This window comes from Ictidomys tridecemlineatus, chromosome 4, assembly GCF_052094955.1.
Source record: "Ictidomys tridecemlineatus isolate mIctTri1 chromosome 4, mIctTri1.hap1, whole genome shotgun sequence".
Taxonomy (NCBI): domain Eukaryota; kingdom Metazoa; phylum Chordata; class Mammalia; order Rodentia; family Sciuridae; genus Ictidomys; species Ictidomys tridecemlineatus.
In genome coordinates this window covers 167,546,488-167,563,984 of record NC_135480.1, presented here as the reverse complement: position 1 = coordinate 167,563,984, position 17,497 = coordinate 167,546,488, and the positions used below count along the sequence as shown (strand labels likewise).

At 39.0% G+C, this 17,497-nt stretch overlaps 1 protein-coding gene across 2 annotated transcripts in view; it reads right to left on the bottom strand.

Annotated features, from left to right (window-relative positions):
• Positions 1-17,497, bottom strand: part of Tek (TEK receptor tyrosine kinase) — a 111,493-nt gene that overhangs the window by 48,298 nt on the left and 45,698 nt on the right. For both annotated transcript variants that reach the window (XM_005334184.5, XM_005334185.5), the window contains exons 3-7: positions 10,920-11,030; positions 10,393-10,545; positions 5,836-5,967; positions 5,218-5,358; positions 1,669-1,797 (exon numbers count right to left, since the gene is read on the bottom strand). In XM_005334184.5, the coding sequence (XP_005334241.2) occupies positions 1,669-1,797; positions 5,218-5,358; positions 5,836-5,967; positions 10,393-10,545; positions 10,920-11,030 (666 nt within the window). The remainder of the gene's footprint in view (positions 1-1,668; positions 1,798-5,217; positions 5,359-5,835; positions 5,968-10,392; positions 10,546-10,919; positions 11,031-17,497) is intronic.

Genomic DNA, 17,497 nt, shown 5'->3' with positions numbered 1-17,497 from the left:
GGAAAAGGTGAAGTCAAAGTAAATACATCAATATTGATATTTCATCCTGATATCTCATTTCTCAGGCTTAAATTGACATGGATAGACATGGAGAGATGATTAGAGAAGCTACAGAATTTTGGAATCTAAGTAGCTGTTCGAGGAGGAATTTTTTAAAAAGTACTTTGACACTTTAAAAGCATTCCATTCCTTTATTCTTGCATTTTTTGAAGTTGGTCAGAGGTGAAGGGGATGTGCTTGAGGAGTGGGGAATAGTGGAAGGGAGCTGCTCTTTGAAAGCAGGGACTTAGGGAGAGTGCAAACTTGTGTTAGGGTTGCCCAAGCAGAAGCATACATTTTGCAGCATGAACCTTAGAACAGAAAGGAAGCAGTAAAGTAAAAAATCCAAATTCTTTAACTTATGAATTGCCTGTTTTCAATTCAATTCCCTGGTACCTAAGGCATTTCCTTCCTTCTCAGCACTTAATCTCTGCCTGGCTGCTAAGTCCAGACTTAGAAAAAAGAAAATGTATAAAGCTAAAGAGTTTAAAAGCCTTTGGGAAAACCAATTTTTGATATCCTCCTCCCTATATTTCTGATTTCAAAACTAACAAGAGAAAAGACTCTGTCTTAATCTGAGTGTAGATTTCACTGAATGTATATCTTTTTAAAAAATTATGATTGAAGAAGTAACATTTTTTATATTTTTAAAATATATAAAAGGTATGCCTCTCAATTTAAAAAAAAAGCATATTTTGTGGGTATTGATTAGCAAACTTTCTGTAAGGAAAGCAAGTATTTTTAGCTCTACAAGCCACATTCTCTGTAGTAACTGTACAGTCTGCCCTGGTAGCATAACAGCAGCCAGTGTCTATATATGGTAAATTAACGGGTGTAGCTGTGTTCCAATATAATTTTTATTTACAATAACAGTAGAAAATGAAAAAGAATTAGATACTGATACATTCTATAACACAAACATTTAAAAAAAGGTAATGGAAATGAAAAAAGCTAGCTACAAAAGACCATATGATTCTTTTTTTTATTGGCATAAAATCTTTACAGACAAAGTAAATTAATGATTGTCAGATACTGGGAGGGGATAATAAAATTTATTGCTAATCGATACAAGAGGTTTGGGTTTTGCATGTTGAAAATTACCTAAAATTAGATTATGGTTATAATTGCACAATTCTAAATATACTTTAAAAACATTGAACTGTAGATTATAATTGTAATAGACATTATTATCCAAAGTACATGTATGAAGACACAAATTGGTGTGAATATACTTTGTATACAACCAGAGATATGAAAAATTGTGTTCTATATGTGTAATAAGAATTGTAATGCATTCTGCTGTCAAATATAAATAAAAAATTAATTTTAAAAAGTGAGCATTATGGAATAACAATTATATCTCAAGAAATCTGTTAAAAACAGTGGATTGAATTTGATCTATGAGTCTGAATAGGCCCGTCCTCACTTGCTATGCGACAAGGAATTTAAAGATAAAATAAGGACCAAAGAAGAGAATTTGAATGCTAGTTTTTAGTTTTACAATAAATTCTTCTTAACTTCTGGAGGGAAATGGAAGTAGTGGGAGGATCCTGGGGCAAGAGCCCCACCAGGACAGCTCTGTGGAGACGCAGTGAGCATGTCCCTGTCTACAGTGTTACCTTGCTTTACCTTCTTTCTCACACTGGAGCCCTTGCCATCCTGGAGAGCAGAGACACCCTTGGAACCGGTCGCACGTCTCCCCATTAGTGCAGCTGCACCTCAGCTTACAATCTGGCCCGTAATAACCAGGGAGGCATGCTGTAAACGAAGACACCACAACCACTGTTAACACAGGGAAAGGAGGAAACAGAGGCTGAGAGTAACTGGTTCTAGTTTTCCCTCCCAGCTATCAACTGTGCTGATTCATATAAGGTAGTAAGTGATTGATGTGAATTACCAGGAACTTAAAAGGTTGGAGAGTTCTGCTTCCAAAGAGTTGAATAAGTTCCTACCAGAAAAAAAAATAATAATAATAATTGAAAGCACTGAAACATAGAAAAAAAGAAAAAAACAGAGAAAATGAAATTTGAAAGACATAATGGTATGTTTCTCATTTTTCAGCTTTTTGCTTAATTCTTGGGTACAACTGACACCACACAGGATGATTAAAACTCCAAAGAAAACCTGTAGTCTTACAGGCCTGACAAATCAGAGGACAGAGCTGGGACAACTATAGCCACTGGAGTGTAAGAAGGAAAACCTCAGAAAGGGAGAATCAGAGAGAAGACTCAAATCTTTGGCTGACCCTTGAACCACACATATTCAGGACCGATTCAAAGTAGCCCAGCTAAAGATTAAAGACCTGACCTGAGTTTGACCTGACGACTAAGAGTCAAAGTTTGCAGCTCAAGTTCTACCTAGTTAATTGCTTATGAAAGTAAAACAAAATCAACATTCCTCAAAGGAATCAAAGCAACTCCGGAGGCTGACGCAGGAGGATTGCAAGGTCAAATCCAACCAGGGCAACTTAGAGAGACCTTGTCTCAAAATTAAAAATAAAAGGGGCAAAAGTGTAGCTTAGTGGTGAAGCACTGTTTACAGTACTTAGTACTATAAACATGTAGGTCAGTGGATCAGAGAGCCCATAAATAAATCCACGTATTTTCTGTCTAATGATTCTACACAGATACCAAGAACACAAAATGGGGAAAGGATAATCTCTTTAACAAAAGATGCTGGGAAACTAGATAACTACAAGAAAAAAAAAATTAGGTCGCCATCTCTCCCCATATACAAAAATCAACTCAAGGTAAATTAAAGACTAAAATGTAAGACCTGAAATTATAAAGCTACTAGAAGAAAACATTCTGAAAATGTTTTTGACACCAGTCTGGGCAATTTTGTTTTGTTTTATTTTGACATGATCCTAAAAATACAGAAAACAAATGCAAAAAATAGACAAATAGGATTGCATCAAATTAAAAATCTTTGATACAGCAAAGGAAACAACAGAGTTAAGAAGCAATGAATAGAATAGTAGAATGTATTTCCAAACTATACATCTGATAAGGGGTTAATATCCCCAATACATAAAGAACCCAACTCAAAAGCACGAAATTAATCTGATTAAAAATGGGCAAAGGAAGGTTAATGAATGGAGTTGGAGAACATCATCCTAAGCAAAGTAAGCCAATCCCCAAAACCCAAAGGCCGAATGTTCTCTCTGATAAGTGGATGCTGACTCATAATTGGAGGAGGGGGCACATGGGGAGAATGGAGGAACTTTGATTGGGCAAAGGGGATAGAGGGGAGGGGAGGGGAGGGGAGGGGAGGGAAGGGGAGGGGAGGAGAGGAGGCATGGGAGCAGGAAAGATGGTGGAATGAGAAGGACATCATTACCTAGGTACATGTATGATTGCTCTTATGGTACAACTCTACATCGTGTACAATCAGAGAAATGAATAGTTGTGTTCCATTTGTGTATAATGATTGAAATGCATTCTGCTGACATGTATAACTAATTAGAACAAACTTTAAAAATGCCCAAAAAATGGGCAAAGAATCTGAATAGACATTTCTCAAAAGATAACATACAAATGGCCAATATGAATATGAAAAACTGTTTGATATCATTGATTGTCAGGGAAGCACATTTCAACAATGAGCTATCACCTTGCAACCTGTTAGAATAACTATTATCAATAAGACAAGAGGTAAGTGTTGGTGAAGATATAGAGAAAAGGAAATCCTTGCACATTGTTGATTGGAAAGTAAATATGAATAACAATGTGGAAATTCCTTTAAAATATAAAAAATAGAATTCTCATATTGTTTTAGTCAACCTTTTCACTGCTGTGATGAAAACACTTGGCAAGAAGAATTTTAGAGGAAGAATGTTTATTTTGGAGCTCACGGTTTTGGAGGTTTCTGTCCAAACATGGCTGGCTCCATTGTTCTGGGCCCAAGATGAGGCACAACATCAGGGCAGAAGGACACAATGAAGGAAAATAGCTCCAGAGCTTAAGGCAGGACAATCAGAAAGCAGAGAGATAGCTCTTGTTCACCAGGGACAAAATATAAACCCCAAAGGCATATCCCCAGTGACCTAAATCCTCCAGTCACACCCTATCTGCCTATAGTTACCACTCAGTTAATCCCTATCAGTGGATTAACACACTAATTAGGTTAAAATTCTCATCAACTTACCATTTCACCTCTAAACTTTATTGCACTGTCTCACACATGAGCGTTTGAAGAACACTTCATATCTAAACCATAACACATGTGATCCAGTAATCTTACTTTCTGGAAATGAAATTGATATCTCAAAAAGGTATGTGCTCTCACACAGAGGAGTAATATTCATCCCTCAAAATGATAGGAGATCCTGTTATTTTTGAAAACATGGTTAAATCTGGAAGATATGATGTAAATGAAATAAGCCAGGCTCAGCAGGGCAGAGACTACATGATCTCTCACAAGTAGAATCTAAAAAAGTCAAACTCATAGAAGCAAAGTCCAATAGTGGATACCATCAACTGGGGGTGGGAGAGGGCAGGATGTTGGTCAAATGGTACAAAGCTTGTTTTGCAGGATGAATAGTTCTGGAGATGTACAGCATAGTAGCTGCAGTTAATAAACACTATATTGTGCATTTGAGATTTTCTAAGAGAATAGGTCTTAAATATTGTCATCACAGACACAAAAAGATAATTATGTGAGGGAACAGAGATGTTAGTTAACTTGATGACTGTAATCACCAAATGCTTGAATAAGGTCCATAGATGATAAGATCATAACTTTTTCATTTTTGAACCTTGGTTTGGATCTGACCCCAAAACTGATTTTTGTGGTTCACTGAAATACAACAAACACACACACATCTTCCAAGATCTTCTTATTCAAAGACTGATCTAAAATTCAACAGAAATAGAAGCATCTGGAAGCTTGTTAGAAATGCAGAACCTCAGGCCCCCATTCCAAACCTACCAAATCACAACCTGTGTTTTAATACAATCCTCAGGCGATGTGTCTGAGATGCACTTATGACATGCACAGTCTCGTTATGAAAGCATCATTTCTCTTGAATGAAAGCATCTGTGATTTAAAACCCTGTATCCCAGCAACAGATGGTTGACTGTGCTGTCCAGGTGGGTCCTACTTTGATTTCCAGCAAACTGCATCTCCTTTGCACACCAGCTAGAATGTTTTACCATCAAGGGAGTGACTGGTGCATACCTTCATTGCACTGCAGACCCTTCCAGCCTGTGGCACAGGAACAGCCATAAGGGTCTGGGAGACAGAACACATAGGACTTGCATCCCTCTGGTCCACTACACCTTTCTTGACAAGTTCTGCCGAATGTGTGTAGTTCACAAGCTTTGGGGGAACAAAAAAAAGCTGATTGAGAGTCCAATTACAACTACTTGAAATGAAGGATTTTTTTTAAAAAAGGAATCTCTCAGACAGGTGAACAGAAAAGGTAGTCTGATCTCAGACTACTAGGCTTGGACAGGATGAGCACACATTTATGGCCCATTTTACACACAGTCATACTGCCTCACAGACAGGATATCAAGGCTGCCACTCCGTTTCACAAGTTATGCACTGCACAAACCAAGGTGATAACATTCACATTATAGGCATCATGGACTTGTGTATTCGTTATAGCTTTAGAGTGGCTGGTAATAAAGCATCTTTTGGAAAGGGTATCATTTTTTAATTCTTGCAAAGGCAGCATATAGACTAATAGAAGCCATTTAGCTTCCATTCTTGATGCCCAGATTTAGAATTCTAGATCCAATTAGTGATTGCTTTTTAAATCCACAGCTTACTCACCAAGGACTCTCTACTTACCCTTCTCACATGTCCTTCCCATAAATCCAGGAGGGCAAATGCATTCCCCAGTATCTTCATGGCAGACACCATTGTTCATACAAGCAGTACAGACACGCTGACATTCAGGTCCCCACTTCTGAGCTTTGCATCCTTTTTTATGAGAAACAAGATAGTGGTGAGCAAAGTACAATCACTCAACAAACATTTACTGAGCACCCATTATGTGTCAACCATTTTAGTGGACATGGGTAAATGAAGATAAAATAGCCTCTGCTCCTCACCCTAATAGTCTAACATAGGAGATATACCTAAACAGTAACTAATGATAGAAACAAAGACAAGAAATACTAAATCTTATCTTGCAGGTACAAGAGGGCACAAATGAAAGGTTCCCAGAGGACATGGGATAGGAGTGGAATTTGTAGGACCACCTTAGCAGCAAAAAACACAAGGTTGGAAAACGTGTGGCAGGCAAAGGCAAGGCATGGGGAAAGAGTCTGGCATGTTCAGGGAGCTGCAGGTGCCATTAGAGACTGTAGCCTTAATTTTTAAAGTGTGGTCCCTGATAGGCAGCATCTCCATCACCAGGGAATCTCATGGAAATGCAAACTTCAGACAGATCCTCTACCCACAACCTGTTAAATGAGAAACTCTGATGTCAGCCTAGTAGTCTATGCCGAACAAGCCTTCACAGTGTTCCTCTCATATGCAAGAGTTTGAGAACCACTGGTCTTGAGTACATAAAGGAGGGATAAGGCTAAAAAGGAAGAAGCAGCCTAGGACATCCACCTCACAGCAAACAAGTGAAACAAGAGACACAAGCCAATAGCACAAGGATGAGGAATTCAAGAATCATCTTTCCTGGTAACTTCCCTCCAACACTTGGCTATTTTAAGTTGTTCATGAGGTCTGAGGTTAACTTCTTATATAAGGAACACCCAACAGGTCTGGGATGATGCTTTGTGGTCAGGAATTTGGTTTCATTTCTCATTTAGAAGGAATTAGTCTTTGTCCCTGAATGTTAATCTCACAGAGGTGAGCTTGGACCTGTGCCTATAGCAGATGTAACCTGACCATCTCTTATCGCAAGAATGCCTGGCTATCAGTATTCTAAAATAATCAGGAGAGATTATTCTCTCCTGTCAACAGAGACCATTTCTTACAGCCTTCCATGTAATAAAGCCAAAAATTGTGGAAAAGCCAATATTTATATTCCTTAATAAAGAGAGGAAGGGTCTGCACAATTAATGATTTCTCAAGAGCCAGACCACAGGCTGTTTAAAATGATGGTAGACAGTGTACATGGAACTGTCCTCCAGCCCTGTGCCTACCCACGGAGCTAACCCAGACTCACTCCTGATCCCAGAAAGGAGGAAAAAATAAAGCTTCAGGGGACAATAGGGTGATCTCTTAGGGATGGGGAAGTCAGGACTTTGTTGATAACCAACAAGTATGCAATTAGGCATCTGTGATTTTCTTCAAAACCTTGTGATTCTGTATTTTAAGATAACAATATTCTTGGCACAAAGAAAAAAAAACTACTGTGAAATTTTTTTTTGTCAGGGAGAAAATTTATACTGAAAAGAAATGCAATAAATGTAACCAATGTTATTTTTTTTAAATATTTATTTTTGTAGTTGTAGTTGGACACAATAACTATTTATTTATATGTAGTGCTGAAGATCGAACCCAGGACCTTACACGTGTGAGGCGAGTGCTCTACAGCTGAGCCATAACCCCAGCCCCACCAATGTTATTTTTAATACAAAATCTTTTAAGCTCCTAGTCTACAATTCATCCCAGAAAGATACTCTCCAGCTATATGAGGGGAACAAAAGCCTTCAACTTCCCTCATTTCTTACTAAATATCAAAGAAATCATACCGGGGGAAATATTCTCAAATAGGATGATTTTGGCCCAATTCAAACTTCCTTAGATTGATTTCAGATATTAGCAGTGCTTCTTAAATATTTTCATTAAAATTCCTTGACAGTATAAGGGGGAGAGAACACACACTCCAGGCAATCAGGATATCAAAAATGTATTTTAAGTCTTTTGCTTTATCTTGAAAATTCAGGTGGGTTTCAAGTTTTAGTCTACACTAAATTTTATTTGTTCTCACATTAAAAAAAACCCAACAACTTAAGCTCATCCCACTGTGATGTTGTGATATACTAAAAAATACTTAACTGGTCTCTGCCCCTGGTTCCCAGCACACAGTTCCTAAAATCCTTGGAATCTCCAAAGTGATGACTTCCCTGTGTATGCTAATGAGGTGACTGGTATCCAGGAAGCCCTAAACAGCTTCAGATCAGGAGCTGACCACCAGAAAGACCAAAGCATGATGTGAGAGTTGGGACACTCAGTACCACCACCACCCCCCCACCCCGGCCAATCTTCAGAAAGGGGGTAAGGGCTGTAGGCACAAGTCCAAGTTCATCAGTGTGAGATCAACATTCAGGCACAAAGGCACCAATGGCCAGTGATTCAAATAATCACACCTGCCTAAGGGAGCCTCTATGAGATCCAAAAAGACAGGGTTCAGAGAGCTTCACATTGAAAGGTTCCTAGAGGGTATCTGTGCCCTATGCATCTCTTCCTCGCAGTTGCTCATTTGTTTCCTTTGTAATATTCTCAATAATAAACTGGTAAATGTGAACATTTCTCTGAGCTGTCCTAGCAAATTAATCAAACACGAGGAAAGAATCTTAAGAAACTTTGATTTACAGCCAGCCAGTCAGAAGCACAAGCCATAACCTGCGGATGGCAATTGGCATTTCAGGTGAGAGCAGTCTCATGGAACTCAGCCCTGAGCAGGTGGGATCTGATGCCACCTCCAGGTAGACAGAGTCAGAACTGAGTTAAATTGTACGATACCCAGCTGACGTTCACTGGAGAATTGCTTGCCATACAGGTTTAGTGAGAACAGAGAATAGGAAAACCATTCCATTGTTTCCACTGTCAAACAACCATGTATCAATCTGAAGTTTCTGATGTTCCTAGACAAGGTTCCCCATTTACCCCAGACTCTAAGTTCCTTGGGAACATTGTAGTGAATCAGACTAGACACTATCTAAATGTAGTGAAGAAAATCATTTCCTTGCCATTCACATTTGTTTATCTAATTCTATATGTAATTCTGACTGGTAATTACCCAAGGGACAGGGATTTATATTGTTATACTCTTCTCAACACTAATACAATGCTTGGTCTAGAGTTATGATCAATACATTGTTCTGAATGAATTAATTTACTAAATGAATTAACTTATTTATTAACTTGTGTTATCTTCATGAATCATAGATAGTATTCGGAAGAATGACAGCAGCTCATGTACTTAGACCTGAAGACCTGAATATTTAATATCACAACTAACCTAATTTTTTCCTAAGAGTCAGGAAAAAATCCAGGACAAATCTTTTGCTTTCTGTAGATAAATTTCATGTAAAAATTGCTAATGGAAAGTCCCACTTCAATAGTTATAACAGGTAAAAAATGTTTTCACTAGCTGAGTGTGGTGGTATACACTCCTGAAATTCCAGTTAATTGAAAGGCTAAGGCAGAAGGATCTCAGATTCAAGACCAGCCTTGGCTACTGAGACCCTGTCTTAAAATAAAAAATATAAATAACTGAGAATATAGCTCAATGGTAAAGCATCCCTGCTTCAATCGAAGGAAGGAAGGAAGGAAAGAAGGAAGGAAGGAAGGAAGGAAGGAAGGAAGGAAGGAAGGAAGGAAGGAAGGAAGGAAGGAAGGAAGGAAGGAAGGAAGGAAGGAAGAAAGGAAGGAAGGAAGGAAGGAAAGAGAGAAGGAAAGAAAAGATATTTGAGAGTTAAATGACCTGAAAAATGTGGGATTTTTTAGAAAACAATGTTTAACTAGAGGTTAACCTAGTTAACCCCACCCCATAGCAGACACTTTTCAGGGAGATTATCCTGCTCACTGCAATCCCCTTTTAATAGGAATGATTCTGCTATTCAAGTGTGAGCCCCTGGTGTCTATAGCATGTGGCTCCTCTCTTGCCCATAACCCCTCAATCTAGGCTGATAGAAATCAGATATATGTTAGGATGATCCCATCTTTTCTCCTGGGAATTCAAGATCTGAAAGGAAAGTACATTGTGGGAGCTAAGGTACAGTAATGGCAGCATCCTAGAGAGAAAGCACTCCCCATTCCCCCACCGCTGAGCTTCCATCTTTCCTGGAACTTGCTTTTGGGTTTTTTCATCAATTCTCTCAGAGTCTTTGTTGTCTTTCCAACCAATCCCTGTTTTTTTGTTAAGTAACAAGAGTAAGTTTCCTCCCTTAAAACTGAAAGTCCTGCCGGGCACAGTGGCACATGCCTGTAATCCCAGTGGCTCAGGAGGTGGAGACAAGAAGAGCGAAAGTTCAAAGCCAGCCTTAGCAATGGTGAGGCGCTAAGCAACTCAGAGAGACCCTGCCTCTAAATTAAATATAGAACAGAGATGGGGATGTGGCTCAGTAGTTCAATCCCTGATACAAAAATAAAATAAAATAAAATAACTGAAAGCCCTAACACTACACCATCACAGGGGGTGGCCTTACAATCACTTACTCCGGACTATCAGCCTGGTGAAGGCCGATGTGAAGAGGTTTCCTCCTATGTACCTGGCGGAGTACACTCCAGCATCCTGGGGCTCAGCACGAGGCAGGTTCACTTCTAAAATATCAGGTACTTCGTGGCGAGGCACAGAGTGGATAAAGGAACCTGATGAGAGAGAAAAGCAGGAACAATAGGTTGTACTCAAACACTCCCATTTCCTCATCTATCCTTGCAATCCAACCATCTCACATTTTACATGGATGAATTTGGGCCTTATCATATGATGATGGTCTTTTATTATGTAGAATGTCATGCACATTCATGAGTGTACAGTGTGCATTTGAACCCCCTCCTTTACTTAGGTAACCAGAGAACCTAAGAAGGCTTCTATCAGCCAGAATTGAATAAACCTGCATCATCGTAGCTTTACAGCAAACATCTGCCCCTGAAAACCACAACAGGATAATGATCCAGTACATCATCTATGTTATCTGATGCCCCGCACCCTGGTGCTGGAAGGAAGTGAAACAAGTACTCACCATTTTTGTAAATCACTGCATCTTCTTCCTTAATTAACACCTTTCTGAAAGATATAGTCACATTATCTCCCCTGTCCACAGTCATAGTCAACGTAGCTGGTAGGAAGGAAGCTTTTGAAAGAGACGACAAATACCAAAAATGAGGTCACACATTTTCCCCAAGGAACAGCGGAACACCAAATTTCAAAAGATGAGACCTGGCATTTGCTAGGAGTCAGCTGGTTTTTCTGATATGAAAAACAATGATGGCTACTAGATTTCCATCTTTCTTAAGATATGTGTCTTTTTGAAAATTCTGACAAAAGAAATGGTCATTTTTTTCTGTAAAAATAAAGGTATATACACACGATATATACCTTTATACATATAGATAATTTTTCTATGCAATTGATTGGAGAGGCAAGGACTGTTAACATCTAATACCCACCGAAGTCCTGACATTAACTATAAACTATATACTAATCATAAATCTGCCATTCTCCTCCAATTCCTACTGAGTTTCCTCAAAGTGAAAAGAACATGAATAGAACATGAATTTCCTCAAAATGAAATGAGAACATCTGCCACATGGCTTTTCCCTTGGTCCTTGGGTATGGTGGTAGTTGCTTCTCAAACTAATTCTAATTCCTTTAGAATGCTCCAAGCATTTCCCAAATGGAATGAGCACAATGCTGGACTAATGAAATATTGAACAGTAAAGGATGAAACCTAATATCTTATTTTTCTATCCTTTAATTATATATGTGTGAACTGACATAGTTATGGGACGTGACAGTACTAAGGGGAAATGGAACATTATTCTATCTTTGACTTATAAATTCAAAGTTAATTCATTGAAAACTTCTGTCACCATGCCAATATTGGAATACAATATTGCCTGAGACCTTTAGGTTATTGGAAAAGATGGCGAATATAGTCTTCTCACATTCCCCCAGCTGCAAGAGTTTCTGAATTCCTTTAATTTATACCATAATCTGCAGAGAACCCATACTCAGTGGAATGAGGAACGATTAACTTTAGACTTGTAAAATTAAACAGTGTAAAATATAAGGATTACCACTAAAAGAAGGGAAACAGTACATATAATTTTATTAAACATGGAGGGCAAGAGAGAATGTAAGTAAACAAAGGAATTAAATGAAAATACATAAAGCCAAAGAAAATCATGGTGGAGAAAAGACAGAAAAAAAGATGGCAGGAGACATGCAAAATACATGGTTTGAAAAATTGAACAACTCAGAATGAATTAAAATAAATATGTAACCATGTACTATTTTCATGAGCTATACATTAAACATAAAGACAACTCAGGTTGAGAATAAGTGGATAGAAAAATATGCACTGAATTAACTAAAAGAAGCTAAGCTTTGCAACATTAATATAAAAAAATTTCTAAGGCCAAAATTTTTAGGGATAAAGATGGTCTTTACATGAAAAAAAAAAAAGCAACAATCCACCATTCTAATAAGTCTCATTACAAGATGTCATTCTCATATCTTGTTCAGGAAGATACAATAATCCTGAAATTGTACACATACATAACAATACAGCTTCAAAACTCATGGAAACAAAAACTATTAAAGGAAGAAACTACAAGCATACTGGAAACTTTCAGAAACTTGTCAAATGGAAAATCACCATGCAAAAATATAGAAGATTTGAAAAACACCATTAAAATGTGTTGAATATTCATGGGATCCTTACCCCCGCTATCTCAATACATGTTATTTCTAAGTGTTTTACTTCCCTGTTAAGCACAAAGCACATCTCCATGAATAACAAATTCCTAGAAGTCAACAGCAAAATAACAAAACCCCAAGGTATGAATTCAAGAGTTTCAGCCAAGGGCCAAGATTTGAAGAATAGAGAGACTCCTGCTGAGGACCTTGTGCTTACTCAGCCAGTCATTGGGCCTTAGTTCTTGTTTCATCTGTGGCTTTCTGACGGAGACTTGAGAGAGACTGATTAAGAGCTGGGCACACCTCTGGTTTAGACAGCAATCCTGTGAGGGCAGAAGATCCCTCTGAACCATGCTCAGAAGGACTTGGTTTCTCTCCTATTGTCCTTGGCTGTGGGCTGACCCTGCTAAGTTGGGCATAGCATACTGCCAGGACTTCTTTGGGAGGCCAAGTATGTAAATATCTTTAATGCAGATGACCACCTGGGGCAAACCCAGAGGGAGCTTAGAGTAGCCCTCCCATAGTATGAGATGCAAGACCTGGGTTTGAATCTACCCTCTGCCACTTACCCATTCTTGAGTCACTTCACCTCTGCAAATCTCAGTTTTCTCATAATTTGGAAGTAGTAACATCTACTATAAAGGCTGTTAAGAATATTAAGTGGTGCGTGCCTATAATCCCAGCACCTTGGGAGGCTGAGGTAGGAGGATCACGAGTTCAAAACCAACCTCAGGAAAAGTGAGGCACTAACCAACTCAGTGAGACCTTGTCTCTAAATCAAATACAAAATAGGGTTGGGGATGTGACTCAGGTCAAGTACCCCTGAGTCCAATCCTCTGTACCCCCCTCCCCCCCAAAAAAAGAATATTAAATGATGGATGCCAAGCCCCTGAGGTGCTTATAGAATCCTTTCAACAAATAAATAGCAACAGTGCTGAGCTGATATTTGTACTATGGATGTGAGTGGGAGCTTTCTTGATGGTGCTAAAATAAACTCGCTGCAGGGAAGGCAGCAGGGATCAGGGAAGGGGGAAACTGGCTTTATGAGGCTCCTTCTCACAGTGACTAAGTGCTTCATGAAGCCATTCTAACACATGAAATTCTGCTCTCTGCAAAAGGCTTTGGGCTCCTGAGAGAGTTTTCCCCCCCAACCATTCCATGCCATTTTTCCTTCCTATGTGGTTTGTTTATATTTTCTGGCCCTTTGTGTAAAGGGTATTTAGTTGACCTTGGGACTTCTCACTCAGCATTGTATTGAGATTCTCCAGTAGGCTCAACTCCAATGTAGTTCTCCTCCCTACTCTGTGGCCCTTTTTAAATTTCAGACTTTGTACCTTTTAAGCACCCTGCTTTCACACCAGCGCTCTGTTGCTGTCTAGTCCCTTCCCTCCTACATTCATGTGTCCAGGCTGACTGTCCTCTGCTGGGTACTACTAATGAGGAAGGGCTAACCTTCATGTTCTACTTTGAGCTTCCTGATGCACAGGAGCCTGGTTGGGGTTTAGTACACATATTGAGGTTGTGTGACTTCGGAGATCTTAAAAATAGTAGTGCCTACCATGTACTAGGTACTGGGTCCTAAGCCCTTTAAGCAAACTAAATCTTCATAATATCCCTATAAGATGGGTACCACCATTATGTTAATTTTACAAAAGAGGAAACTAAGCTACAGAGAGTTTAAGTGACCTGTTCAAGGTCACATGAGAGCTTGGGAGACCAAGGATTTGAATCAGGGAAGCTGGCTCCAAGGGCTCTCATAGATTACATAACATGAGCACTCAGAAGGGTTTCAAGTCCAAAGGGGGCTGGGGATATAGTTCAGTTGGTAGAGTGTTCATCTAGCATGCACAGGGCCCTGGGTTCACTCCCCTGTACCATAAAGAAAAACTGAAGGAAAAAGTACATAGTAGTCAGTTATAAACAAAGATGTTTCTCCTGGATGAAAAATAATTGATCTAAATTTCAGCTGTCACTTTTAAATTTAATATTAGATCAATACTGATGGCAATAATACAGTATTTCATCCACAATTATTTTGTCACAACAACTTTGTGAAAATAGCACATTCTCAATTTACTCATGTCAGGGACAGTTAAGGACAGCACAGTCCCTTACCGAAGGCCTCCTAACTGAATAGGTGAAGAAGTTGAGACACAAACACAGGAGGTCCACACTCACTCCTTGGCACCAGCTCTGCAGGCCTGCACCCTTAGCTCTCGTCACTCATGTCCATGTGCTGAGTTTCCTTCCTTCTCTTCTGCTTCTTTTCCCCACATCTCACCATCTCCTACTCATTCATGGGTCTCCGTATGGATGTCTCTGGGGGCTTTGCACACTTTCTAGAATCCAGGTCAGGTGGTCTCATGGCCACTCTCCAAATACCCTACCCTTCCCCCATCACATTCCTGCTCACAGTGAATGTCCCCTACCAGACTATGTTCCAGGGGTATGTGGAGGCAGGACCCAGGGTGTTTTGAAAGGCAGCACAGTGATGGTTAGAGCCTAGCCTCAGGATGGGACCCCAAGTTTGCCTTCCAGGTCCAATGCTCACTAGTGAATGCATTGAAACAATGATGAGCCTCATCTATTAATGAGTCTTAGTTGTGCTCCTCTGATTAGCATAAATGAGATGGCAACATATATAATGTTGCCAGGGGAAATTTCAGGCACAGAAAAAGTATTCAGGAAATGTTAACATTGCATCTCCATTAATATTGCAGCACAAGACAGACTCAAGAATAGTTATAAGATGAAAAAAAAAAGAATGAATTGAATTTCAGGTTTTCCCATCTCCTTTATGCTTTAAATTGTGTTTATTTGTGCTATTTGGATACAGATGGTTCCCCTCCATCAAACATACAAGTCATGTTTGGGTAGTTTGATGTTCTTAATGTAAAGCTATTTCTCAAATGAAAACAGGAAGAAAAAAAAAATAAACCCTGTGTCTTTTCTAATGGATTATTCCGAAACAGTTCTTTGGATCAAAATTTATTTATAACTTCCTACCCCCAAATGAAATCACCTGTGAGGTTTGAACAAACTGCTGTTGATTGTTTTGGATGAGGCCATTGATAAAAATGATTTGGCTATTTGGGATGTGTGAGCCAACTTAAGCTGTGTTTTGGCACATCTCAGATGGATTTTCCACTTCCTCCCAGATGCACATGTCAGCAGAAGTGGGAATATACTGATGTTTATCCTCTCCTGCTGTGTCCCTGAGCAGGCATTTCTGAGTTCCCAGGATGTTTTACTAGGGAATGAATAGTGGCATGAGGGCAGTTGGGGAGGTTTTCTTGATTCACCATGATGGATATCACTTACACTGTGCCATATCTCTTCTACTGGGTGGTCAATTAAAAAAAAAAAGAACCAGTTCCCCAATCTGAGAGGCTGTTATTGCAACTACAGGAGAAAACATGCCATCTATTTTTCCATTTTGATTAAACCTCTGCAGTTATGTTAATATGTGATATTTAAAAATTCTATAATTAAGTAGGAAATTAACAGTCCCACTAAATTATTACTCCAAGGCACCAAAATAAGAGTTGTTGAACATGTTCTGTGAACCAGATAATGTTGGTATTTTTATTTGATTCTTAAATTTGTTTATGGTAAAATCTTTATCTTCCACTCTTTTTCAAATAAGGAAAAACTACAACCCCAATTAAGTGATGTGCCTGAAGTCCTACCATTCAGTGCAGAGCTAGGATCAAACCCATGTCTGGCTGACTTCCACACTTCTACTCTGTGCCCTGGGTAACATTGTAGGGTTGTAGAATTGTTTTCTTATTTTAAAAAAAGTGCTCAAAGTCAGACAGTTGTTATCATTGAGACCAATATACAAGGATATAAATGTGAGGGTTACAAATACAGGCTCTGAAATCATATCATTAACTCTATTCTGCACATCAATATATGCATGGGAATTAACGGGTACACCACCTTATTTAAAACAGTAGAATGCTGTAGGTATTATAACTATTTCACAGATGGTGATAAATGAGACTAACAGAAGTTAAATGACTTGCTTAAGGAAACCCAGTTGGTAAGTGGTAGAGAATTCAAATTCAGGTAAGGATAGGTCTAAAAGCCAATCTCTCTTCACTATTGCTCACTATCCAAGCCTGCCTTGCCTTATCCTTTACCTGTGGTGATCTAGACTCTCAATTGGGAGAGATTATTGTAGTTGATTTTTAACTCCCAATGGAGATCAATACATTTCACTATTTATATATTGTCAGGGGTAATCTTGGGAGAGCCTAAGAAGAACAGGGTGGCACTCCTCACTTTACTTCCATGAAACCATAGAGTAAAAATCTCCTATCATCTTCATTCAGGACAGGGACACTCAGCAGAACATTACTCTTTAAACAAGTCAAATCCAAAATGACATGTGAAAAATAATAGAGTTGACTTTCAGCCGTGATAGCTTTGGCACACCTCACATCCTTTGTTCAACCTCTCTTCCCTCACTGGAGGGCTGCATTCCTGGGAATTTCTGTTGTATGCTTTTCCCACTTGCTCTGGTGTCACTTAAAGGTGAACATTTCAGTTTTGGTAAGAAAATCCTTTCCTTCATTTGTAATGAATAGCGATGTTATCACTTTTGACCTTAAAATAAGCTTATTGCCCTCAAATTTTTTTACTTACCACCATCAGCAAATTCAAAGAAATGTTTTCAGGTGGACCCCAGATACTAGCTGACTAAATTCTTGCTACTCAAAATATGGTTTGTGGTAGAGCATTTTCTTATCAGCCAGAACCTACTACCCAGAAGAGTCTCAGGACTCTTCCCTAATGACTGAGTCACAATCTGCATTTTAGCCAGATGCATAGTTGATCAATAAATATGTTCAACACTGACAAACATGGACCTAAAAATCCTTCAGATTCTTATAT